At 45.4% G+C, this 27,738-nt stretch overlaps 1 protein-coding gene across 1 annotated transcript; it reads left to right on the top strand.

The window, feature by feature from the left end:
- The first annotated feature begins 1,199 nt into the window (after nucleotides 1-1,199).
- NSMCE4A (NSE4 homolog A, SMC5-SMC6 complex component) lies at nucleotides 1,200-26,859 on the top strand. Its single transcript, XM_004473512.5, has 11 exons — nucleotides 1,200-1,536; nucleotides 2,263-2,340; nucleotides 17,302-17,432; nucleotides 19,439-19,590; nucleotides 21,947-22,046; nucleotides 22,686-22,776; nucleotides 23,597-23,691; nucleotides 24,530-24,578; nucleotides 25,355-25,449; nucleotides 25,540-25,626; nucleotides 26,572-26,859. Exons 1-10 carry the CDS (start codon nucleotides 1,245-1,247, stop codon nucleotides 25,612-25,614), a joined length of 1,158 nt encoding a protein of 385 aa, XP_004473569.1. The 5' UTR covers nucleotides 1,200-1,244; the 3' UTR covers nucleotides 25,615-25,626; nucleotides 26,572-26,859.
- The last annotated feature ends 879 nt before the right edge of the window (nucleotides 26,860-27,738 follow it).

Genomic DNA, 27,738 nt, shown 5'->3' on the forward strand with positions numbered 1-27,738 from the left:
AGCTGGCCCACATGCAGTGCTGATGCATGCAAGGAGTGCCGTGCCGTGCAGAGGTGTCCCCTGCACAGGGGTGCCCCACGCGCAAGGAGTACACCCCTTAAGGAGAGCTGCCCAGTGTGAAAAAAGTGCAGCCTGCCCAAGAATGGTGCCACACACACGGAGAGCTGACACAGCAAGATGATGCAACAAAAGAAACACAGATTCCGGGTGCCACTGACAAGAATACAGGCAGACACAGAACAGTACACAGTGAATGGATACAGAGAGCAGACAACTGGGGGGGAAGGGGGGTGAAGGGGAGAGAAATAAATAAAAAATAAACCTTAAAAAAAATAGTGCCTTCCTCAAGTCATAAAATAGGATATTTGTAGTCTTGTGCAATAACCCAACTTGACACATTGTTTTTTTGAGCAAATAAAACATGGTCTCAGTATCAAGAGAACTTGGAAGCAACATTTGCAATCCAATTCAAAATATATGGAATGCAATGCATGTACTTACCTTTGAAACTATACTGGATATAATTTCATATTCAGAACCCTTTAGCTCGAGATTCAATTATGAACATAAGCTGACGTGCTGTAAAGATATTTAGAAGGGATGGTTAACAGAGCTATGAGGAAGTTGGGGAACTCTATTAATTTGTTCTTTGGTTCTCACTAAGAGTGGTTTTGCCAGCTGCATATAAACCTCATTTGATCCACCCTCCCACCCTCATTGTGGCTCAGAAAAACGAAGGGACTTGCCCAAGGTCACAGATGGTGAGCGGCAGAGCGCTCACCCCACTCAACTGCAGGGACCTAGCTTGACAAACAGGCACTGAGGGCCCATGTCATTGCCAGGCCTTGGCTGTGTCCTGGGAGCTAGAGAGTTCCAGAAGATGAGGGTCTAGTGGCGTGGACGAGGGGGCCCAGAAAACCGAGATTCTGGCAATGTGGAGGAAGTGTTGTAAACGGCGATCTTCTTGCCTCTCACGTCCTGGGAGTAAAAAGGCTCCCGGGCACGGCTAAAGGGCACCGGCCCAGGGACTTCCCGGGGCGCGCTCGGCCCACCCGCGCCGCCCTCGGCCTCGCGGCCCCGCACAGGCGGCCCGGTGCCGGCCTCCGGCCACAGGCGTCGCTGTGCGCTGCGCGCGCTCGGCCCGAGAGCGGCGTTTCGCCGGGAGCCGGCGCCCGCGCCCAGCAGGGGTTTCAGTTTCTGGCGCGAACTTCCGCCGCGCCGAAGTTACCCCGAGAATAGGCGCGATGTCGGGAGACAGCAGCGGCCGCCGGGCCGAGGGCCGGAGCCGAGGCCGGGGCCGCGACCGGCACCGGGACCGCAGCCGCTCCCGCAGCCGCTCCCCGCTGTCGCCCGGGTCCCGCCGCAGCGCTGCGCCGGAGCGCAGGGAGGCCCAGGAGCGCCCGAGCTTGGAGGAGGCAGAACCGTCGGACTCCGGGGACGAGGGGCTGGACCCGGCGAGCTTGGAGGCGGAGACCGACCACGGCCTGTGCCGCCAGATCCGCCATCAGTACCGCGCGCTCATCAACTCAGTCCAACGTAAGGAGCCTCGAGGCGGCGCGGGCCGGGCCACGCTGTCCCCGCCCAGGCACCCCAGTGGGGGCCGAGGCCTGCGGGGCCGGGCGCCACCGAAGCCTTTGTCAGAAGCGCCCTTGGTGACGGCCCTTGGCAGCCGGGCCGCGCCTAGATTTGTTTTCAAAGCGCTCCCCCATCCGTTTTGTCCGCTGAGCGTCACGACCTTGGCGGGGGTGGGGGTGGGGATGGGGGGCACGGCAGGTCCCCGATTTGCAGAACGGAGAGCCGGAGTCCAGACCGGTTGGGAACCGAAAGAGGCAGGGCGCGCACTCCGCGTGCTTTTTGTTGCTTTCGGCGGCTCTGGGCTTGGGGCCACCTGAGAGCTGTCAGAAATGCAAATTTTGGGCCGCCACCCTGGACCTGTGCAATCCGAGACCCTGGGGCTGGGCGCGGCATTCCGTTGCTCCGCCCTAGGCGTGATTCTGTCCCTTGCCAAAGTTCGACAACTACCCTGCCATGGAACATTCCTCAGATTGCAAGAAAGATGAGCCATTTGGGGTAAGGTTAGAGAGAGCCAGGGTTTCTTTTTTGAAGTTCATGCTCTGGAAAGGATAGCGTCACCGTGCTCTTTCCGTGCCATTTTGGTTAAAAAGGTAAAGATCCCAGGGGACAGCGGGCAGGGGATAACTTTGTCAACAACTTATTAGTGAATGACTAGAAATTTCCCAAAGCTTGTATTCTTTTAAATAGAAAATCGGGAGGATATACTGAATGCCAGCGACAAATTAACAGAAGTCCTTGAAGAGGCCAACACTCTGTTTAATGGAGGTAATTATTGTTTTTAATCTGGAAGCTTTTTGTTGCCCTACATTTTGGGGGTAATTTTAATTAGTTTTATACAGGAGCCAAATTGTGACATCAAACAGTGAATAATCATTCCTACATTTATAATAGTGCATTACCGATTTTGAAACTTTTTTCCCTTTAACAATAATATGACTCTTATTTTGCACCTAGCGTTTGCTAATGTGCTGAAAATAAGACTTTAAAAAAAGGAGTACAGAGTAAGTTTATTGAGCTAAAGTTGTATTAATTCAGGAGCCAGCACCAAGAGGTTTCTGCTCAAAAGGTTGAATTGGGGGAGCAGTTTACATGGCTGCTTGAGATACAGGGAAGGTATTGGAATGGGGAGGAATTGGAAGGGATAAGGGGTCATGATTTGAGGGCGCGGATTTCCGCGGAGGAGTAGAGCAGGAGCCGAGGACGCACAGCGACGCGAGGGATGACTGCGGAGACTCTGAGGATGGTGCGAACAGGTCTACTTTATTGGGGGATACAGCGCTTATATATGCACAGGGTAACACCAAATAAGGCAGGGAGTGAGGGGAGAGTTGCTGATTGGCTGGGGGAAGGAGGGAAGGAGCTGGGTGGGGAGGGCTGATGTATAGGATGCCGATTGGCTGAAACTGCTGACTTGGCCGTTGCTGGGCAGGGGAGCCTTGCTGGGCAGGGGAGCCTTGCTGGGCAGGGGAGCCGTGGAGAGGTTACACTTTGGGGAGTAGGCGGGAAGTTCTGGGAGGCAGGGCAGAGGCTGGCTGATTGCTGCAGGGCACCTTCGCAGTGGTCCAAATGGTGGATGAAGATAGAGGGCCAGTGCTCGGGCAGGGCACCTTGGGGGCACTAATCAACCCGCACCAAGCACCCACCCAATGGGAGACAGCGCTTATTTCAACTCACCGGGCTTGCCCAACGGCGACGGGCCTCCCCATCAATTCACCCCTGTTTTTTATTAAATGGAGATGGGGGGGGGCTCACAGCAATGGCCGGGCTGGTGATTTGGGGAAGGGGACATGGCGAGGGCAAGGAGGGGGAGTGGGGCTAAACAGGCAGCTTGATTTTGCCAGGCGCAGCGTTGCCTTCTGGGTCTCCTCGGCTCCTGGTGGCAGGTAGATTTCCGGGGCTTCGGCTGCGGTCCTACGGGCGGCTCGGTGGTGGCGATTCTATGGTAATGGACCTGAAGGTTGGAACTAAAGGCAGCATTAGCTTGATCTTTAATCATTGGGGGGCAGTAGAAACTTTGCGGAAACGTTAGGAGTGCAGGCAACGCTGCAAAGGGTTTTCATAGTGGAGGAAACGTTGCCGCTGATTCGAGTGACGCAGAGTCTGCTCTGGGAAACACGCTGGAATGTGAGACCTACTTGGGTTGAGTTCCACTTACATGAGGCGGGATTCGTATCCGTGGAGGTGCTATAAGAGGCATGGGTAGCTATAGCTTCGTAGTAGGGGAGTTCGGAGGAGTAACAGAGTCAGCAGTTTCGGATGGGGTTGGGGTTGGAGGAGTTAAGGGAGTAAAATGTGGCATTGATAAGGGATATAAGCAGGTGGCTAAGGTCCAGGAGGGGTGGGCTGTTAGCAGTAATGGGTGCACTGTTGCTGTTAGTAGTAATGGGTGTACTGTTGCTAGTAGGAACTTGTGTGCCGTGCGGAGGGGGTGCAAGGTTAGCCTGAGGGGGGGGGTTTATAACCTTATTTGGGCCGACGGGGACTGAAGGTGATGAGGAGGAGACTGGTGCTTTCCGGATTATGAAGAAGGGGCCGTAGTCATAATTTGACATGTAAAGCCGAATTCCCTATGCACGACCGGCAAGCCGCTGGGTGTTTGTGTGATCTTTTACTTGTAGGATGACCCGCTGGTTGTTTTTATCAAATTTTTAATTAAGTAGCCTAAGGTTAGGGTCATAGTTAGGGGCCCCGGTCCACCCAACTGCCATAGATTCGCATCCCCAATAGGGGCAGTTAGTGTGCGGGATCATGGCAAAGCTGGAGGATGAACCTACTGAGGAAGGGCAGATGTAAAAGCCCGAGACTAGGTGGCCAAGGGGACCTTGGCACGCGGATGTTTTAGTACTATAGCAGTCCCTGAGGCAGCCGAGTTTCTGCTGCGTATTTGGAGAGTGCGGGTAGCCGGTGAGGTTACACACATACACGGAGAAGGTGGGGGGCCCTGAAGTGACATTTGAGTGAAGTACCTTTTCCTGTTGCCAAAGGGATATAGTACAATTAAAGGGTTGGTGTTGTGGGTTAGCAAGCACTATTGGGGCTGGTAGAAGGAGAAGCACGGTGAGGCACAGGGAGGGGGGTACCCTTGGTTCGAACATAGTCTCATGAACTTCCCGACGCTGTAGGGCCTTCAGGCGGCGGCGCTTCCTCCTCCCTGGTTTCGGCTGCGGTGGCAGGTTTGATGTTTTGGCCTGGGATCCAGAATGGTTGTGAGGCGTTTTCTGAAAAGACACAAGCAAACCCTCTCCCTTGGGTGAGGAGGGGACTGGGCCCTTTCCAGGCATTAGTTTCTGGGTCTTTCCAGTAGACCATAGGCATAGGTGTAGGTAAGTATGATGGTCCCCAGTGTTTATGTGTGGCCGAGAGGCCCTTGCTGTCAAATGTGAGGAGGTTAAGATGGATGAGACATGCCGTAATGACCTCATCTGCAGAGTTTTGGGGGTGTATACCCCTCTCCTTTTGTATTAATGCCTTTAGACGGTGGTGGGTATTCTCCACCATGGCCTGTCCCTGTGGATTGTAAGGGATGCCAAAGTGGTGTGTGATATTATAGTTCTGAAGGAAGAGCTGGAAGCTTTTACTACGATATGCGGGCCCGTTGTCAGTTTTTAAGTCCCAGGGGACGCCCATGAACAGAATGGCCTGTCTCAAGGCTTTGATGGAATACTTTGCAGATTCCCCCGGGAGGGCGGCCGCGTAAGTGAGATGCGAGTAGGTGTCGATAACGACGTGGACATACTTAAGCCTCCCAAATGAGGGGACGTGAGTTACGTCCATTTGCCACCGGGAGTTGGGCTTGAGCCCTCGGGGGTTCACCACTTGGGGCTGCAGGGGCCCAAGTGGGAGGAATGGCGCACAGGTTTGGCAAGAGCGCACGAGGTGTTTACAGGTTTCTATGGGCAAGTCTGGTAGTAGGTGTTTCAGCGAGGCGGCCGAGAAGTGAAACCTGGCATGCAAGGACTTTGCTTGATTTATGTGGTCTCCCGCCATGTTAAGGGCGTGAGCGGAGACAGCACGGTCTGCTAGATCATTACCAGCAGCCAGGGGTCCCGGTAGGGACGTGTGGCTCCGAATGTGTGCAATATACCATGGGTGGAACCTTTCCTCAAGAAGCCGTTGCAGCGCAGTGAGTGCTAGATCGAGCGGCGTATCCTTGGGGAAGAAGGTGGCGTAGGCGAGAGCTTTACAGACCTGCATGGTGTATAGGCTGTCCGTAAAGATGTTTATGGGCTGGTCTGCAAAAGCGTGGAGGCAGGCGACGATGGCTGAAAGCTCGCCTGCTTGCACCGAGTTAGGGTTTTCAAAGACTCGCCGTACGGGCTGCTTTTGGTGTTTGACGTAAGCAATAAATGCAAACTTAGTTTTGGAGGCATCCGTGAATGCGGTGGTGCAGTGCGGCAGCGGTGTGGAGCTAGGAAAAGGGTGATGTTGGCTGGCCAAGGGCATATGGATCAGCCCTTGGAGAAGCTTATGACTGGGGTAGTGGTTGTCAAAGGTCCCCGAGTAACGCTCTAGCAGCACCTGCATGGATATGTTCTCTTGTATGAGGTAATCAATGGTCCCTGTAGAGAGTGGCCAGATAATGGAAGCCGGTTGTGTGTTGTAGGTGTGAAGGCAGAGTGTTAGGAGGTCATGCACCAGGCTGATGAAGGCCTGGAAGATCGGGCAGATTTTGGGGATCCGGCTTTTGGATAAGTGTAGCCATTGGAGAGGGCCCTCTTGCCAGAGGACGCCGGTAGGCGTCTTAGGGGTATGGAGGACGAGGGCGAGGATAGGCTTTTCCGGATCGTGTCTCTGCAGTGACATGGTGGCTATGGCTTTGTTGACCCGCTCTAGGGCAGCCCAGGCCTCTGGAGTAACCTTTATGTGCCGAGCCGCCATGGATGTTGGTTGGCATGGCCCTCGCAAGAGGGAGAACAGCGGCTCGAGCTGCGCAGTGGTGACAGGGATAGCCGTGCGTACCCAGTTAATGTTTCCGCATAGCTGCTGCAGCTCGGCCAGGGTTAGGCTGTTGGGAATGCTTAACTGTGGGGCCACGGGCTGCACATGAGATGTGATATGGAACCCGAGAAAGGTGAATGGGGTGCATGTTGCACCTTCTCTCTGCTAACGGTTAGGCCGAGAGCCAGCAAGCCTGTGAGGAGTTTGGTCATGGTGTCTTGTAGATGCTGTGCGTCTGGATGGGCCAGGAGGATATCATCCATGTAATGGATGATATATGCCTCCTGCCTCAATGGTTCAATGGCCAGATTGACAAAGTTTTGGCAGATGGTGGGACTGTTGCGCATGCCCTGTGGGAGGACGCGCCATTGATACCGGGGGTTAGCCCCTTTGTGATTGCCTAGGGGTATAGTGAAGGCAAACCTGTGCTTGTCCCTAGGGTGCAAAGGAATAGAAAAGAAACAGTCCTTGATGTCTAAGATGAGTATATGATAGTGCGCAGGAATGGCCGATGGGTGGGGTAGGCCGGGCTGCGCCGAGCCCATGGGAATAATGTGTTTGTTAATTTCCCTTAGGTCATGTAAAAGCCGGTATTTGCCTGTGGATTTTTTGTGAATGACAAAGACAGGCGAATTGTAGGGGCTGGTGGAAGGCTCTATATGTCCCTTTTCCAATTGTTCCCGTACCAGTAACGACAAGGCCTCGCGTTTGTGGGGCGGTAAAGGCCATTGCTCAACCCATATGGGCTCCTCTGTGTCCCACTGCAGGGGAGCGGGTTTTGGCTGAGTGCCGCGAGCAATGGCCCATCCTATTGGGGGGGAGCCGTGGTGATGAAAGCTCCGCTCTGTGAGAGGACATCTCTTCCCCAAAGGATGGTGGGCAAGTCAGGGAGGAGGAGGGGCCGGAAACTGCCCATGTGCCCTTCCTCATCTTCCCAAGTTAGGGGGTCCCTGACCTGCTGGGAGGACGCTGCTCCCGTGGCGCCCTGCACTGGGGGGCCCTCGACCAGATTCCAGTATCTTTCATAGTAGATGGGGAAGCAGGAGACTTCTGCCCCCGAGTCCAATGTACCGCGAAACCAATGCCCATCTATTCTTAATGCCAGGGAGGGTCGGTCCTTGCTTATTGGAAGCGTCCACATCAGGGTTTTGGCAGTGGGCGGGTGACCTTTTGGTGGCGGGGCTGAGGCTTGCCCCCTTGGAAGTTTAAAGGCCTCCCTGTCTTGCTGGGGTGCACCCGGCAATCTCTGGCCCAATGATAGCCACGCCCGCATCTAGGGCAGGGCGTGGCGGGCCTGTCTGGCCTGCGGCCGCCGCCAGGAGGCGGGAGGCCGCTAGTGCAGTCGCGTGCAAAATGTCCTGACTCTCCGCACTTGAAGCAGCCAGTGTTGAGGGCGAGGGCCGTTGCAAGGGACTGACCTAGGGAGGTGGCCAGGGCCTGGGAAGAGGGGTTTAAGTCTCTGCATGCCAGTATCCAGTCGTGGAGCTCCTTGTCCCGGATGGGCAGCAGGGCCTGCTTACAGACCGAGTTGGCCCCCTCAAGGATAAGCTCCCTGGCCAGGGCGCGCCGGGCCTGACTGTCCTCGACCCTGCGCTCGCAGGCCTCTTGGACCCGCGAGACAAAGGAGGCGATATCCTCATCCCCTTTCTGAATAAGTTTGGCAAGGCTGTCGGCCTTGCTGGTGGAACAATTTTGGAAGGTACGCAAAGCGACTGAGCGAATTTGTTCCCAGAACTGGGGCGGGGCCTGATAGTATGCCGCAGGGTCGGCGTAAGGGCTGGCGCTTAGGAAACTCTCAAGCGGGTAGGGAATATTAAGCTGCCTGTTGGCAGCGGCCTGCTGCTCAGCCTGATCCTGGTAGTGCGCTCGCCAATCTACGAACTGGCCGGGAGTAAGGATGGCGCGGGCCATCGAGAACCAGTCGTAGGGAAGATTCAGGTGACCGGACAGATCATCTATCAACTGTTGAGCGTATGGACTATTCAGACCGTCCTCCTTAATAGCCTTCTGGAGGCGTTTAATATCATCGGCGTCATGCTGGTACCAGGCAAGAGGTCGTTGCAGAGAGGGCGCAAGATTAAGCGGGTATAACTGGGGGGTCGTGCCAGGCGCGGGGGCTCCGCGAGAGATCTGCTGGCATTGCATGCGAATGAGGGCGACTGGGAGGTCGGTAGGAGGGGCCGGGAGGGAAGTAGCCGGGGGGGGGGGGGGGGGTGCGAAGTCCAAGGGGCACTAGGTAGCCCCCAGGCCGAGCCTGTGTTGGCAGTTGCAGCGTTATATGCCCAAATCCGGGCCAGGGGGCGGGCTCATGCCCGGCAGCCGGGGGCGCGGCAGCGGCGGAAGGCAGAAGCTCGCCATTTTTGGCGGCGGTCTGCTCAGGCCAAGAGGAAGGCGGAAGTCTGCCATTTCGGGGTATGGGAGCAGACCATGAAGAAGGCGGAAGTCTGCCATCTTGAGTAGCAGGGGCAGGTGGCGCGGAAGGAGGGGAGCTAGGAGCTGGCGGGGGCAACCGGGCGGGGGGGTGTCTCTTCTAAGAGGCTGTCAACCTGCGACACGAGGGAGACCTCGTCGTCGTCAGGAGCAGCGGAGCCGTCTTTCTCACAAGCGTAAGCAGTAGTGGGGGGGGTGGAACTGGGTGGAGCGGAGCCATAGAGGTTACGGGAAAGGGAGGATCCCATACCAGGAGCGGAGATAGGTAAAAACTAGGGGAAGAGGGAAGACGTGCCGTAGTCCAGCCCAGAGGGCAGACGCGAAGAGTCCGGTTCCCAGAATCGGACGGTAGGAGTCCGAACCTCAGCGAGAGGGGGACGCGAGTCCGGCCTGAAAGGGTCGGACGGCAAGAGTCCTGCCCCGGGCGATTAGAGGTCCCAGGGATGGACGAGAGTCCAGTGGACGAGAGTCCTTACCTGCCCCACGTTGAGCGCCAAATGAGGGCGCGGATTTCCGTGGAGGAGTAGAGCAGGAGCTGAGGATGCACAGCGACGCGAGGGACGACTGCGGAGACTCTGAGGATGGTGCGAACAGGTCTACTTTATTGGGGGATACAGTGCTTATATATGCGCAGGGTAACACCAAATAAGGCAAGGAGTGAGGGGAGAGTTGCTGATTGGCTGGGGGAAGGCGGGAAGGAGCTGGGTGGGGAGGGCTGATGTATAGGATGCCGATTGGCTGAAACTGCTGACGCGGCCGTTGCTGGGCAGGGGAGCCGTGGAGAGGTTACACTTTGGGGAGTAGGCGGGAAGTTCTGGGAGGCACTAATCAACCCGCACCAAGCACCCACCCAATGGGAGACAGCACTTATCTCAACTCACCGGGCTTGCCCAACGGCGACGGGCCTCCCCATCAATGATTTATTCTTGGTACTGCTTTCTGGGAGCTGTTTGAGCAGGGTATCCTTGAGGCCCAATTTGTTAATTAGCAAGCAGGATGTTGATGTAAGGGGGTAGCTATGTGGTGAAGATCATCTGGCCTTGCTGGTGTCAGTTTGAACTCTTTGTTACAGTTTTTCCTCTCAGCCTGGGGCAGGGTTTTTTTTTTTTTTTTAAATAGCACCCCAAAAGATTATTGGTATGTCAGTTTGCTTCAGTTAACCTCCCTTTCTTTATAACTCCATGCAGAAAATAGAAGCTCAAGCAAATTTAGGTGGTTAGTAAAATCATTTATCATTTCAATTTCACACTTGTATAGACTAAGGACCTTGCAGGAAATTCTGGAGGTGGGGCCCAATCTTCTGTCTGAACCAAGCCTCCAGGTGATTCTCTTGCCTGTTCAAGTTTGAGAACTTAAGGTGTGTTATTTTTTTTTTTAATTTATTGAAGTATATCACTCATACATAAATATACATAAACAATTACTGTATAGTAATAGTAGTGAACTTAAAAAACAAACATACATAACATCATAAAGCACTCTTATACCTCACCCTACCATCAATACCTCGCATTTTTGTGAAATATTTTAAGTAATGATTAAAGAACATCTTCAAAATATCACTGCTGACCAAAGTATCTTCCATTTGGTATATTTATCTTCTAACCCACCATATTATTATTATTATTATTTATTTTTAATATTCATACTTGAACATACATAAACAATAAGTGTATAGTAAGAGTTGTGAACTTACAAAGCAACCATGCATAACATCATACAGGGGTCCCACACATAACCCACTGCCAACACCTTGCATTGTTGTGAGACATTTGTTACAAATTATGAAAGGAATATAGTCAAAATCTTACGATAGTCCATATCTTACATTTGGTGTATTTTTCCCCCAACCCACCCTATTATTATTTTTTAAATATATTTTTGTGACAGAAGTTGTAAACTTGCAAATCAGTCTTGTACATGTGCAGAATTTCCATACAGTACCCCTTTAGCAACATACCATCTGTGGTAGAGCACTTGTTAGAGATTATGAGATAATATCATCAGACTGTTACCAGGTCCTCAGCATACATTTGGCATACTTTTTCCATACTCCCCCATTATCAACACAGTACATCTTTGGCATAGATACATGAATATTACATTATTACTGTTAACCACAGTTCATAGGTCACTCCAGTTGTATTTTTTTTTCATGCTTGTCCATATTCCCACCACCCTGCAATAGTGATATACATCTGCTCTAGCTCACAAAGGACACTCTTGCATCTGTACCATCAACCACAGTTCTCATCCACCTCTGGGTTTACTGTGTTATTCAGTCCCTAAATTATTTTCTAGCTTTCTGTCAGTTGGCATTTACATCCCTAGATTACCCTTTCCAGCCAAATTCCCATTTATAAGCCAACTGTTACTCACTGTAATGTGTTACCATCAACTCTATACATTTCTACACTTTTACAGTAAAGTTAACTAGAACTTCTACATACGTTAAGCATCAGTAGTCCATCTCAGTCCTCTTATCTCCTTTAAGAATCCACCACCTACTACCAGGTCTTGAAGATATTTTCTTGCATTTTCTTCTAGAAGCTTTATGGTTCTTGCTTTTATATTTAGGTTTTTGATCCATTTTGAGTTAATTTTTGTATAAGATGTGAGATAGGGGTCCTCTTTTTTTTTTTTTGGCGGTGGATATCCAGTTCTTTCAGCACCATTTGTTGAATGGACTGTTCTGCCTGAGCTGGGTCACAAATCACTTGACCACAGGTGTGAGGGTCTGGCTTGTCAAAAATCACTTGACCATAGACGCAAGGGTCTATTTCTGAAACATCAGTTCTGTCCTATTGATCTATGTGTCTGTCTTCATGCCGGTACCATGCGGTTTTTACCATTGTAGCTAGGTAATATGATTTAAAGTTTGGAAGTGAGAGTCCTCCAACTTTACTTTTCCTTTTTAAGATGTTTCTGGCTATTCAGGACCTTACCATTCCAAATAAATTTGATAATTGTGTTTTTCATTTATTTAAAACATGCTGCTGGAATTTTCATTGGGAATTGACATCTTAGTGATATTTAGTCTTTGAATCCGTGAGCATGGAATGTTCTTCCAATTATTTAGGTCGTCTTTGATTTGTTTTAACAGTGCATTGTAGTTTTCTGAGTACAGGTGCTTTACATTGTTAAATTTTTTCCTAAATATTTGATTCTTTTAGTCACTATTGTAAATGGAATTTTTTTTCCCTGACTTCCTCCTCAGATTGCCCTTTACTAGTATCTTTTATTTCATCTAATATAAGTATAGCTACTCTGGCTTTTTCGTTTTTGTTATTGTATGCATGGATTATCTTTTTCCAGCCTTTCACTTTCAGTCTCTTGGTATCCTTGGGTCTTAATTAGGCGAGTCTCTTGCAGACAGCATATAGGTGGCTCCTATTTTCTTATCCATTCTGCCCGTCTGTGTCTTCTGATTGGGGAGTTTAATCCATTAACATTCAATGTTATTACTGTAAAGACAGTTCTTATTCACCCATTTTGACCTTTGGGTTTTATCTTTCATATTTTATTTTCACCACTCTTTTAAGGCTTTGTTACTTTTACTGATATATAATCTTCATTTCTAGACTCTCTTCCAAGCTTCTCTCCTGTCTTTTCAGACTGTAGCACACCCCTTAGTATTTCTCTCTCAGTTTCTGTTTAGCTGTGAATATTCTAAACTCACCCTCAGTTTTGAAAGACAATCTTGACAGATGTAAGTTCTTGGCTGGAAGTTTTTCTCTTGCAGTATGTTAGGTTTATCATACCACTGTCTTCTTGCCTCCATCGTTTCTGATGAGAAATCAGCACTTAATCTTATTGGGTATCCTTTATGTGTTATGCATTACTTTTCTCTTGCTGCTCTCAGAATTCTTTCTGTCTTTGGCATTTGATATTCTGATTAGTATATGTCTCAGAGTTGGTCTATTTGGATTTATTTGGATGGGAGTACATTGTGCTTCTTGAATATGGATACCTATGTCCTTCAATATCTATGCTCTTCAATAGGGTTGGGAAATTTTCTACCATTATTTCTTCACATATTCCTTCTGTCCCCTTTCCCTTCTGTTCTCCTTCTGGTACACTCCTGGCATATATGTTTGCACATCTCTCACTGGCATTTAGTTCCCTGAGAATTTGTTCAATTTTTTTCATTCTTTTCTCCATCTGTTCTTTTGTATGGTCGCTTTCAGAGGCCATTCCTTCGAGCTCGCCAGTCCTTTCTTCTACCTCCTCAAGTCTGCTATTATATGATTCCAGTGTATTTTTAATTTCATTTATTTTGTCTTTTATTCCCGTAAGATCTTGTATTTTTCTATGTATGATTTCAAATTCTTCTATTAACTTTTATTTCTCCCCACCCCACTTCTTGTTTGCACGTGCTGTGTCTATTGGTCTTCCTTGTTTCTTTTTTCAGGAGGCACTGGGAGCTGAACCCAGCACCTCCAATGTGGGAGAGAGGTGCCTAATCACTTAGGCCACTTCCACTCCCTGCTTTGTTGTGTCCTTCACTGTTTTTCCTCCCTGCGTTTCTTACTGTGTCATCTTTTCATGGCAGTTTGCCATACTTACTCATCGCGTCAACTCACTGTCTTCTTTAGGAGATACCAGGAACCTTTGCTCCCCGCTTTGTTGTATCTCTCATTTTGTTCCCTCTTGTTGTGTCAGCTTGCCGCACCTGCCCATTGCGCCAGCCTGCTGTCTTCTTTAGGATGCACTGGGATCTGAACCTCTTGTGTGTTAGGCAGGAGCCCAGTCACAGCCACATTGGCGTCCCCAATGTCTTCTTAATACCCTTAATCTCTTTAGCCATCTCATTGAATTTATTAAGGAGATTTGTTTGAACATCTGTGATTAGTTGTCTCAACTCCTTTATGTTATCTGGAGGCTTATCCTGTTCCTTTAACTGGGCCATAGCTTCCTGTTTTTTGGTATGTATTGTAATTTTTTGTTGGTGTCTTGGTGTCTGGTTTATTAGATGTATTTATTCTGGGTGTAGTTTCTCTGTTTACTTTAGGGCTTCCTGCCCTTTCTCCCTTGTTGGTTTATAGTAGGAGCTAAGGATGTAGTTGGTGCTATAAGCTGTGGAGGCTCAAGATGCCTGCATTGCCCCAGGGACCAATGAAGCTTCTCTCTACTTTCTCTTTTGCCAGGGGTAGGGTCAGAGCCACAGCTATATGGAATAATCAAAGTTGTATAGGCCTAGTCTGTAGATGCCCAGAGAGACTGATGAAGCTTCACACCTCTTTTTTCCCTATCTGAGGTGGGATAGAGCTGTAGGTGTGGAGAGCAGTCTATGCCATGTGGGTCCAAAATGACTGCAGTTGCCCCAGTAGATTTCCAGCAGCTTAGTCTGTGCCGCCCAAATGTATCTGCAGTTACCTGGAGAGGCTGGTGCAGGTCCCAACAACTTCTTCTCTGCCAGAGGTGAGACTGAAGCCTGGGCTAGGGCTGCAGGCTGATTTGGGTGAAAGAAGCCAGTCCTTACTGTCACTGTGATTTTCAGTCAGCCTGGCTTCTCCTCATCCTGGCGGCCTCTTTCTGACTTGGACAGGTTCAAACTTTAGCTGTTCTTAGGGTTATACTTTAGCCAGCCAAATTTACTAATCAGTAGCTGAAGTCGGTGGCCAACTGTCTCTACCTCCTGTTTTTGGGAACTGGAGTTTCCAACTCCAGCCACAGAATAGCTCCTGAGGCGGCTAGTTCTGCCAGAATAGGATGAGCACCAGCCCCTGTGGCATGGCCTGTATTTTCCGAGAGAAGCTGGCACAGGTTCCCCCAGCTCCTCCCTGCCAGTAGTGGGGCTGGGGCTTAGGCTAGGGCTGCAATCCAGTCTGGGTGGGAAGAAGCCGGTCCCTACTAGCATTGTGATTTTCAGTCCATCCCGCTTCTTCCTCTCATGCTAGAGGGGGAGTTAAAATGGCAGCTACTGGCCTCTTTCTGACTTGTACAGGTTCAAACATTAGCTGTTCTCAAGATTATACTTCAGCTGTCTGAATTTACTGCTCAGTAGTTGAAGTTGGTGCCCAACTGTCTCTTACTCCTGCGTTGTTGGGAAGTGGAGCTTTTAATTCCAGCCGCAGAACAGGTCCTGAGGAGGCTTGTGCCTCCAGTGGAGGATGGGCACTGGCCTCCCGGGTGTGGAGCGCTCTCCTTAAAAATCTTCTCTGCAGATGGGCAGCCTCCTCCTTCCACTCCTGCAGGGACGTTGTAGGATTCACTTCTGGTTTCCCGGAGCCCCGAAACCAATGCTTCAGCTGGCTCCAGATAGTCCTGGGTGTTTACTAACTGCCCTGTGGCAGGCGCTGACTCTAGGAGCTCCTTACTCGGCTGCCATCTTGCTGGTTGTCTCTAGGTATATTATCTTTTATCTTTCTGCTTTGTTTATTGCTATATCTCCAGTATAAATTTGCTGAATGGATGAGTTAAAGAACTCTTCTAGCCTCTGACATCTGGTTCTTCTCCTGTCCTCCTCCCTGCAGTCTCCTCTCTCTCAGCTCTTTGCTGTTGGTCCACCTATAACCAGGTGGGGATAGGCACTTCATCTCCAGTCAGTGGTGTGTGTATGTGCGTGTGTGCAAGAGAGAGAGAGAGAATGCTCAGCTGTGAACCATGAGGGCTTTAAAATTAATCTTAGTTTGATTTAAATGCAGCAGGATGGCAGTAAGGGTAGCACAACGTTATGAATGTGATTAATCCCACTCAATGTATGCTTGGGAATGGTTGTGATGGGAAAGTTTGTGTTGTATGCTTGTTAAGAAAGAGAGAAAGACTAAAGAGTTAACAGTAACAACTAAAGGCAATCCATGGTCCTGGACTGGATCTAATAACAGAGGAGAAAAGGCCCAAAAGGACATTATTGAGATATGAAAAAAATGGAAAATAGAATGTAAGCATCATAGTGACGTTAGATTTCTTGAACTTGATAACTGTACTATAGGAGTTAGGTAAGTGAATATCCTTGTTCTTAGGAAAAGTACATGGCAGTGTTAAGTGTTCAAGAAGCGTGATGTGTACAGTCTCCCTTCAGATGTTTAGAACGTGAATGGATAGCTAGATAGGTAGAAAGAAAGACTGGGATACAAATGTGGCGAAACATTCTAAGCCGGTGGGTATCTCAGTGGGTGATAAGTTGGAGTTCTTCATATGGGTTTTGCACTGGTTTTGCAACTGTCCTGTAAATTTGAAATTATTTCAAAATAAAATGTTTATTAAACAGAACTACAAGCAGCAGCAGTGGTAGCAGCTGCAGTCTGTTGAATGACAGAAATAGGGCCGCAGATAGTCCCTGTGGCAGGCTCTGGACCATGGCCCTGGGACCCTACCCAAGCCACGGCCTCCTGCAAATGGCTCTCTGCCGGTGGTGTGGGAATAGAAATACAGATAGAGACCGCCAGAAAGAAGTCAACAACTGGGCGATGCCCCAAAACCATAAAAAGGATATATAAAAACAAAAACCCTGCTAGGTCTTTGCTGTTTTTGTGAGGATTGATCAGGAAATCGTGATTCAGATGAAATGGCCTTGAGGAGCAAGCCAGCATACGTGTTTCTGTGTTTGAACTTGGCCATATTTGTATTGTCTCTTCTGAGTTTCCCTTTGAATTCTCCATTGCAGGTGTTCCCACACTACTCTTTCACGCTTGTTCTTCCTACAGGTTCTCAGCAGGCTCCTGCCTCCTTAGCCCACAGTTGACTCTTCTCTCCACATTTCATACCTTCTCCTCCCATAAGCATCCTGTATTTCCCTGCTCTGTTCCCACTCCTCACCTTTTATGTAAATCTTTTTATCTTCATAAGCTGACCTTAATTCCCACGTCCTCTGTTACCTTTTGTCTTCATCCATCCTCTGTTAGGAACCATTCATTTGGTGTTGCCTGTGCTGCCACATGAGTGTGCAAACCTTCTGGTGCCTGTGTAGCTGAAGACAGTGCCCTGCACATGTTTTAGTTGAGGCTCCTGGAAGACTTAACGACTGCTGCTTAACAAATCCCATGCCAGTTCAGTGCCTTATACTGGGGAATGCAATTTGACTTAACGCAGCACAGATGCTAATAGTGGTTGCCATAGGTTACTGGGGTCAAAGGGAAAAGCAAGCGTTAGAGATGATTGAGGTTTTGTTAAACTGGCGTTATTAAGCGCTTGCGGTTAACAGGGCTAGGAAAACTGGAGAAGTGGTGGCTTTTAGGACAGATTAGCTTTAGCACAAGTGGAGATTTTGCTGAATTGGGCAGGGGAGCCAGTGTTTAGAGGGTGCAGGGTCAATTTTCAGCATGCTGAGAATTTTTGGCCCAATGGAAATGTTCAGTAGTGGGAAGTTGAGGGAAATACCTCTGATCATGTGTATTTTTCTCTTCTTTTGAATAGTCTCCCGAGCAAGAGAAGCAGTTCTAGATGCCCAGTTCCTTGTTTTGGCTTCAGATTTGGGAAAAGAGAAAGCAAAGCAGCTGCGCTCTGATCTCAACTCCTTTGACATGTTAAGATATGTTGAAACGCTAGTAAGTTCAAAGCTCCGGGATCTTAATAAAAAATGTTTTATCATATATTGTGTAATTAAACAATCTATTTTACACAGATGTTTTTACTTTCCTTTTTTTCCCCTTTCTTACCTCACATTACTCCGAAGATCTCTTACCCAACTAAGCCAATGAAAGTAGAATCTGTTTGGTGGGATTTAAGATGGGAACTTAGAGCACATTTTGAGTATGTTAGCATTCTGTTTTAAGATTCTGGGTGCTATGGTTACTTACAAATGGCTTTTTCCCTCCTAGTCAGGTACCAGTTCTTAAGTGTTCTAGATTATTCTCAGTCACCTGGGACCTTCTTTGTCCTGGGCTAGGCCAAAATTGTGCCCTGAGGGAGTAGAGCTCAGCTGGAGGTGAGTTATGCCTATGGAGGGGGTATATTTTTTTCTGTCTTGGAGAATATTTCAGAAGCATATGGATATGATTGGGGTTTTAATTTGGGGGGAGGGGTTTGTTTTAGTCAAACTTTTCTCTGCCTCTTAATAAGCTTGAACATTGGTTACCTGAAAATTTAAAACTTTTCCTTGATGAATTTACCAAAACAGTACAGAAGGATACACCTTGGTATGAACATAGGATTTTTTTTTTATTATTATGGCTATAAAAATGATTCAGTGCCATGAAATCTGGTCACATAAAGTAATTATTTTATAAAGGAGTTATTACTGCTTGAGGTAGGCAAGTATTTCCCATTCACTGTCTTTAAAACTTTAAAATTTTCTTCCCTTAACATTTCAGTTGTGACATATAATGCATTTTGATAAACACTGGCTTAGAGCTCAGTAAACAAAGTGACCATATGTTAGGTTATCTTTTTAAAAATTACTTTGTGTATATCAGGTTAAGCTTTGAACTTTCTGTAATACATCAAAATAAATCCATTCTGTAAACCTACAACTTCACTAATAAAGAAAAAATCATTTCAGAAGTTTGAAGGTATTAGATATCAAACCCCAAATTAATATTATCTAAACCTGGGCAGGGAAGACCTTTCCAAGTATAAGACCAAAGGTAGACACTGCAGAGTGTAAACAACAGACAGTGAGGCCCAGCCAGAGAAAGACTGAACTGTTCCTCCTTCAAGGGTGTGGAGGGCGGACTTGGGGGAGGAGGGTGGAGGGGAGGCGGCCAGACCACTCAGAGTGGCCCTCGCAGCCGTTCTGCAAAGCGTAGTCACCTTCACAGAGGCTAAGCGCTCTATTTGTGACTGATTATTCATGTATTATAGCACCATTTTAATTTGATAACTTTTAGACCTTTTGTAGTATAATGTAATAAAAGTATACTTTTCATAAAAGTAAATTCAGTACAAGACAATTTTCTGTATGATGGTTTGAGATATGAGAATTGTCAGACATCTGCCTGTCTCCCAGTGATCGACTCTCAGCTGGGCTGTTGCTCTCGAGATATGCTGAGTGCTGAGACAGAAGCTGAATAGAGAGCTCTAGGAAGTTGGCTAACAGCAATTTGAAAACCAGCTTGCTTTCCCTGTTTGCTCTTAGAGCTTTTGCTTTAAGATATGGTTCCATAGGTTTATCCCTATCTACAAGCCCCGGCCTGCCAATGGGCTAGAGCAGGCAGCCTCAGCCTTGGCCCTGCTCACATTTTGGGCTGGGTACGTGTTTGTCGTGGGGGCTGTCCTGTGCGTTGAGCAGCATCCCTGGTGTCTACCCACTAGATGCCAGCAAAACCCTCCCCCGTTTTGAAAACCAAAAATGTCCAGGCATAGCCAAAAGATCCCCAGGAGGCACGACTGCCCTGGTGGAGACCACTGGTCTAGACCATCTCATTTTCTTACCAAAAAATGGAATTTAAATATAAATTTACCTTTAACAATGAAAAATGCAACCAGCAAGTTACAACACCGACAACAGGCTTTGTCTCTGGCGTCTTAAAGTTTTAGTAATATAGATTATTGGATTTGGTGAATGATTGCTTGTAGCTTAATTGGGGTTTTTGTTTCCCTTTCATTTCTGTAGCTCACACACATGGGTGTAAATCCGCTGGAGGCTGAAGAACTCATCCGCGATGAAGACAGTTCTGATTTTGAATTCATAGTCTATGATTCCTGGAAAATATCGGGCAAAACAGCAGAAAACATCTTTAATAAAACCCATACATTCCACTTTCTGTAAGATTATTTTAAAAATCTGGCACACAGCCATTTGTAAATCTTAAATTTTTTCTTGTTTTGAAGACAAAGATTATGCTTGGTTTAATAGAGGTGACAATCATGATGCCACTGATTGTTGATGTTCTAAACTTCTCTTAAAGGCCCGTAGGGGAGTAGATGTAGCTCAAGTGGCTGAGCTCCTGCTTCCCATGTACAGTGTCCCAGGTTCGATCCCCAGTACCTCCTAAAAACAAACAAATGAAAAAACCAGTTCTCATTGCCGAGCAGATGTAGCTCAGTGTTTGAGCACCTGCTTCCCTTTTAGGAAGTGCCGGGTTCAATCCCTGGTATCTCCTGGGGAAAAAAAAAAGGCCTATAAAATTTTGATGTTGTGGGAACCTCAGTGACCCCCTGGCCCTGATCTTAGCAGGAAAAGCGGTGGGCCAGGACCTGCTTCCGTGGGCTTTCTCCTGGCTTGTTTGCTTTCTAGCTTGTGTGCCTCTGGGTGTGCGGTATACTGTCTCTGGTTTTTTCATCTTTAAAATCCTTATCATGTCCGTCCTTCCCCGAGGGTGTCTTAAGGGATTGAACCAACATATGTAAAGTGCCATTTATTGTAATTCCCTAAGGAACGATTGCTAGCCTGTATTTGAAGACTACTAGAGTTATTGCTACATAATCAGCCCACTCTAGTTTTTGAACACAACTCTAATTTTGAAAAGTCTTTCTTCCTATTCAGATGAAATTGGCTCCATCTTAACTTCCTAGCTCAGTCCTATGGAGAAACCAAGAACAGCTCATATGGGTTTTTTTGTAAATCAGCCTTCAAGTACAGGTGTCCCATGAGATTCTTTCTCTAGGGTCACCATCCCCACTGCTCAGTCATTTCTTCCCGACATGGCGTAGCTTGTCTGTTCTGGTTTACCCTTCTCAGCCTCCCGAGTTTGGAAGTTCATTGAGAAGGCTTTGGACATGTGAATGTATTAGGTCTGTTGTGTGGGGCCAGGCATTTGTTTTTTGTTTTTATTTTTATTAGAAATGGGTTTACAGACCAATCATGCATAAAATATAGGATTCCCACATCCCTACACTGCCCACATTTTGCTTTGGTGTGGGACATTTGTTGCAATGAGTAATAGCACTTTTTTTCTATCTATACTAATTTTTTTAAACAGTAGTTACCTATATTACAAAAGATGAAGAATTATTAAAATAGTACAGGCATTTGCTTTTAAAAAGCCTTCAGGTGACTAGGGCACCCAGGACCATTATATATATTATTGGATAAAGACCAAATCTTTGTTTTTTGCTGTTGCTTGCTAGGCTCTGTCATAAATCCTAGGACCTAAGATGAAGATTTTTGTGGTGTGACTCCACCCCAACTTCCAGCCACAGTGAAGTACTCACGGCTCTGTGCCTCTGCACTGGCTGTGCCCTTGACCTACAGTGTCCCTTCCCCAGCTTTATTACCTGTTAAGGTTTACTTATCCCCAACTGGGAAGCTTCTGATAACTCCTCTAGACTCAGGTTATCAGTGTAGGATCAGATTTCCCAACCAGATCCCTCCCACACCCAGGTAGTTATCTTAGCCCAGAGGTTCTCATAGCGCTTGAATAATACTGTATTACAGCACTACAGGTTCTGCCTTATTATGTTGAAATGTATTTGTGTGTGTGAATATACATCTGTCCATCTATACTTTGGTCTCCTTAAGTGTATGGACCACATGGGTCTTTGTTCTAAGGACCTTGATAAGTGTATCATACATCTGTTACTGTAGGTGAAGTCTGCTTTAGGGCTCTGTAGGGAGAATCCAAAAGGGAAAAGGATCTCATGGCCTCTACTTGACCTGTTGCCCTAAGACAAGAGATTTGTAGCCCCAGGCCGTGAGCCAGTGCCCTGATACACCCAAACTGAAGATTTTTGGCCTCCCTGGAGCAGTTCCCTTCCCATCCACACCCTACATGTTCCCTGGTCTCTAAAGTTGGTTTTGCTGGGTAATCCTTTGTTGCGAGGGTTGTCTTGTCTTGTGCATTGTAGGATGTTTAGCAGCTTATCTCGCCTCCCTACTAGATGCCTCCAAATAGACAATCATCTAGCTGGGATGAATTCACAGGTACCTTCACTGGCCTGTTCAGAGCAAAATGAAGGTGTTGGAGGAGCTGTGTCTGGTTGAATAAAGGTCCCAGGAGTTCTCTTAGAAACACAAAGTGGGCAGAGGATTATCACAGACTTTACCAGGAGGCTTAGTCTAATGCCATCTTCTTCACTGATGCCTGGTCTGAACTGGAGTTTACCACGGGAATTGCTTTTACTTTAGTGGAGTTTGTTCAAAATAAACCAAAAAAAGCCATGAAAGCAATGTTTTAATTAGGTTGGGTTCGATACAAGGAGAGGTACCTGTGCCAAAGCCACGCGTCGATCGTCCGAAGAGAGTTCATATGATAGAAGAGCAGAGGGCTATGCCTGCCCAGGTGTGTCCCTTTAAATGTTGCTTTTTAAAATGTCATTAATACAATGTATATGCAGTGGGGCCATCTTTTCTCTTTTTTACATCTCGAGTCATATTATGTGATCTAAATAACTGCTTTATTTAAGCCTTTAAATGTTTTATTGGTCTTTGTTTTAACTCATTTCTGTAGTTTTCTTAAGTTCTTCTAAACCAGGTGGGGACTATTGACATTTTGGGAGGGATAATTCTTTGTTGTGAGGGGTTATCCTATATATCACAGCATGTTTAGCAGCATCTCTGGCCTCTACCCATCAATGATACCCTTTTGCCATAGTTGTCACAACCAAAAATATCTCCAAATATTGGCACATGTCCTCTGGGGGCACAATTGCCCCCAGTTGAGAACCACTGCCCTTTTTGTATTTTACGTTCAATCTGAAAATGGTTGATTTGGTAATGTTATTCTTTTACTGAAAAAATAACATAAAAATGTTACTGAAACTAGAAAATATATTTTTTTTAACTCTGAGTTTTAAGGCAGGGATAGAAATTGCTAGCAATACCCAACAAAAGACATTTAGGAGAGTTTGGGGATGCAAGAAAAGGTTGTTAATAGGCAAGTAAGTAAACCAGTCTGCTTGGTAATGACTTTATTTTTTAGTTAAAAAGAATGGAAGAATCTCATCAAGAAGCAACAGAAAAAGAAGTAGAAAGAATCTTGGGATTGTTGCAAACCTATTTTCGAGAAGATCGTAAGTATGATACCAAGATCAAAGGGAGCAATTGTATTTCTGAGACATTTGTCACTGTCAAAGGAAATTACTTTTATTAAAAAGGCATTTTCAGTTGTATGCTATATTTGAATCCTTTTGATTCGTCCTTGGCATATGTATTTAATGAGGCTTCTCTTCTTCAGAAACCATGTGAGACTGGATGAAGTAACTTTGCATTTTTATTTTTAAATGATGGGTTATTTTTTTGTTATAAGATAAAACTTTACATAGTGGTGAGACACATAAAAAGTCAAGAACCAAGTTCCACTTGCCGGAAATAGCCACTTTTAGAATGTGGAAGATCTTTCAGATTTTTAAATCATACAAACATGTACTTACAAAAAGGTTTTTATTTTATTTTTTTATTTTTTCAGAGCTGATTATAAGATTATAATATACACACTCCTCTGCAACATGACATTTCCATGGAGACATCCTTCCATATCAACACTTATAGATCCTTCTTATTCTTTTCAGTGATTCCCATTGTATGACTATATTGTAAATGTATTTAACCAATCCTCTGATGATGGATAACTTCTTTTTAGCATTTTACTCTTCTATAAACCACTGAAGTGAAAAATCTTTGTATCTATTTTTGTGCTGATATTTCTGTAGGACACCCATTTAAAGGAGGATTGCCAGGTTAGTGGGTATACCTATTTTTAATGGATGCCACTGAATTGTCCTTCAGAAGGGATGTATTGATTTACACTTCTACAACAGGATGAGTGTCCATTTCCTCTCTTTCTCTTTGGCTTACTATCTGTCTTAATATTTTTGCCAATTTTTGCTACAGCTGATACACCTATGTCCTTCTTTGACTTTGTGATTGACCCACATTCGTTTCCCCGTACGGTAGAAAACATCTTTCATGTTTCCTTCATTATAAGGGTAAGCTTTAAGCTATTTCTCTAATTGCTTTTGTATGCTTTTAAAAGGCTAAATGATAGAAGTTATAGATGGGGAGTTAGCAAAAGTACTTTTACCTACTAGCATGTGTTTTAGACCCATTTGTAGTAAAACATTAGTTGACATATAGACAGAAGATACTAGCTAAAAATTTGTGTGCTTGCTTTTATGTTTTAGAAATTAAGAGAAACAACTGGTAAAATTTTTATATGGAACTATATTTACACAGTATGGTGTACATGTTAAATTCTCTGAATTTGATAGTTGTCATGTTATGTAAGAGAGGATCCTTGTTCTAAAGAAATACATGCTAAAGTATTAGAAAAAAGGTACAGCTCATCTGTTTACTCTCATGTGGTTGATAAAAATAATGTAATATAAAGAGACAGTGATAAATGTGGCAAACCTTCGATAGTTGATGAATTTGGGTAAAGGCTATATGGGTGACCTTTATAGTAGCCTTGAAGACTACTTGCAGTAATCTTTTAAGTTTGAAATTATATTGAAGTAGAAGGTTTAAAATGTGGAGTATTAAAAAATATTTATGAATCGGTGAAAGAGGCAGGACAGTTACAATTTTCTCTGAGGTCCCTGGTGGAGGCTATGTCTGGGTGAGAGCACCTTAGAGACCTGAGAAGCACCCCGTGTAGCACCTGTGTGAAAGGGTATTCCTGGTCTTGTCCACGTGATCTTGTTGTGGTAAAATGTGACTGTCATTGCCTGAGATAGAGGTTTATAACTGAGTACATTTTTTTTTCATCCAGTGGTTGTAGGTTTTGAATCTAAATTTTAGTCACCTAAAATCTTGTTTGTATTTTAGGATGGTTTTGCAAGAATAAGACTTGACCAAGACCGACTGCCAATAATAGGTAAATAATAGTAAGCTCAGAAAAGTTAATTTTAGAGAAATTATATTTGTCATTAGGGTTTAACAAATTTATTTTACTTAATGTGAGTGAGTTTTCATTGTAGGTAGCAAACTTTTATGCTGTCATGTCTTGCTCAACTAACTGAAAATACTGAAAATATAGTTACAGTTTAAAATTTTGGTGGCTTCATCTATATCACCAATTCAAAATCTGTAGTAAATGTTAACAGGTGATATAATTCGCCTCAAATCTTAATTTGGAAAGTTGGTAATTTGCAGTCATTTTGTAGTTTTCCTTCTTTCTAACCACTTTTCCATGATGCCAATCTTTCTCCTCTCCCTGATGGTCTATGAAAATGTAATTCTTACTTGAATAATTTCACACTCTCTCCATTACTCATGTCCTTCTTAGATCTCCTGTAAAGAATGAAGTACTTTCATTGCATTTCTTCTTACTTTTTTTTTCCACTTCTTACTTTGAAAAGTTCTGTTTCATATTGGACTTGCTAGGGCTTAGCTCTGAATTTGGTACACAGATAGCAGATGTTTTCAAATGATTGGAATGTGAATATTTTACTATATTTTTTTTAAAAGAAAACAAATAGGATTGCTTGCTATTGTAATAATAGCAGTAGCTGATTAATGCATGCAATCCTAATAAGTATGTAATTGAAATACCTTCTCAAGACAGGTTTCAGTCCTATTATTCATCTATTTCTGTTTGGATTAACTACCTTTTCTGATTTAATAACCTTGGAAACTTTGTCTTTCAAACAGAGCCTGTTAATATTAACGAAGAAACTGAGGGAATTGACCAAAACACCCAGATTAGGAATCAAGGAATCATAGCTTTGAGTTACCGGGACTGGGAGGTAAAGCTCTGCACATTGCCCCTGCATAGTTTTGACTCCATCTTCCTTTGCTTTAAACCCAGTGCCCACGTGTTCTTTGTTCTCTGCCAGGAGATTGTGAAGACCTTTGAGATTTCAGAACCTGTGATTGCTTCCAGTCAGAGCCTGCAGAGACTAAGTGTTTGATGCCAGCTGAAGGTAACGTTTTCTCTGGACAGCTGCATATTTTCATTAAGGTTTACTTGGCATTCCAAGCCATCCTACTTGTTTCCCATTCCAGTGAAATCTTTATTTTTGTCTTCCTCTTCCTCTAGTTCCCATTCTTAGACCAGCATGTAACTGGTGGGAAAGGCAGATACAGGACATAGTGACTGCAAGTTCCTTTTTTTGGAGTAATTACTTTGGTAGTCTTCAGATTTGCAGTAGAAAGCGGCAGAGCAGGTGCTTGTTCTTTTTATTTCCCCTAGGAAATTGATAAATGAGAGAAGTCAAATGCTGAATCCTACCAGAAGTTTTGTTCCCTGTCTCATTAGATTTGCTTATTTCATAGGTACAAAACCAAAAAGGGGGATTTGCTAAGACAGAATTACCTTGAAATAATGGTAGTAAACAGCCATTTCTGAAATTTGAGTTATGCTATGACATATTCTTCCTTTTTATTTAGGGGAACTTCATTTCTAGAAAGAAATCTTGGCGATGCTTTGGCATCCTGGATTGCAAATAGCTGGGGGTGAGAACCCAGCGCCCTAGATTCTATGGCTGTGCCCCTTATTAGCTATACGACTTGGGCAAGTCACTTAATCTTACTTAGCTTCATTTTTTAAATCTATAAAATGGGGAGATTTTTAAACTACATAATTGCTAGAGTTTTTTTTCCCCCCAGTTCAAACATTCTGTGATTTGAGAGTTAACGTTTTCAGAGTTGTATTTACTTAATTGAACTTTTGTTCTAAGATAATTTACTTCTGTAAAAATACATTAAGGGAAGGAGGAGAAGAGAGGTAAGATATATCATGTGGGTTAACCTGGGCCCTGCTCACTGGCTAGGACCTAGGTTTTAGATTTCATTTACAGATAGTAAATGAACTTTTGAATTATTGTTTATAAATTTTTAACTGGCTTTTTTCTCTCCTCTTCTTTTAGGACTTGAATGGATACTGAAAGCTAAAAAGGAGCACGTATTGTATATATTGTATAATTAAACATTTTTAAAGTGTGTTTTTAGTAAAATGTAGATTTTGATAGTTAATGAATTTGTCTGGTTGTCTTTGATTAAAGGAAATTCACTGCCATAGTCTTAACATCATTGTAGTTACTCTTTATTTTTTGATTCTGGAAGAGTTTTTCCTTTCTTCAGTCCATCCTATTGAAAGTTATACTTTCCAATAAATAAATAAATAAATAAATAAATAGTTATACTCAGGTTGTTAATGGCTTGTGCGTCATTATGATTCTTTTTACATGTCTTTAGCTGTAATAATATTAGATGAGTCAAAAATTAATAGGTTGAACCATATGAATTACTGGTTTTGTAACTAAAAAATGGACAAATATTAGCTATTTCACATGATTCAGCCTATGATTTACACACAAGAAACTACCAAGTCCTCAGCCAAGACAGGCTGGTGTTCCCAGAATATTTTCTTTGCACACAGGGCTGCCGATTGCCAGGGGAAAAAAAATCACACAAGCGGGGCGTTAATGCTATCCCTGTGCTTTTCATCTCTGCTCAGCCTTTAGGGCCATCCTGGATGCTTTCTGGGTGTAGTGGGTTCCTTCTTCCATCCCCCTAATTTCTACATTCTCATCTTCCTCACCACATTCCCTCTGCAGTCAGGGGTTGAGGTCTCTCTTTTGTGCAACTCTCTGGATTCCAGCTCTTCCTGCTTCCTAGGAAATGCCTGCCCTCTCCCTTACAACTGGTCCTTTCCTTTTAACCATGCTGGTCTCTCATCTTAGAAACAAGTATCCTGACCCTTCTGTCTCCTCTTCAAAGAATCACCTGTTGAGCTGATGTAGCTCAGTGGTTGAGGGAGGGCTTCCCACATACGAGGTCCCAGGTTCAATCCCTGGCCCCAGTACCTCGAGAGAAAAAAAAAAGTAATTCATTAAAGAACCATTTGCTGTCGCCCCTCTGGCGGTCCTCAAACCATGGCAACGTGGTGCCTCCTTTCCCACCAAGCTACTGAGACTATCTTATGCCACACTTACTCGTGATTCCTTCTTAAATTGTTAAAAACTGGATAAATGCTGTACCTTTGACATTTGAACATGTACTCCTTGAAACTGTACCTCCCTGAAGTCTGATGC

The sequence above is a fragment of the Dasypus novemcinctus genome, chromosome 6 (assembly GCF_030445035.2).
Source record: "Dasypus novemcinctus isolate mDasNov1 chromosome 6, mDasNov1.1.hap2, whole genome shotgun sequence".
In the NCBI taxonomy this organism is placed as follows: domain Eukaryota; kingdom Metazoa; phylum Chordata; class Mammalia; order Cingulata; family Dasypodidae; genus Dasypus; species Dasypus novemcinctus.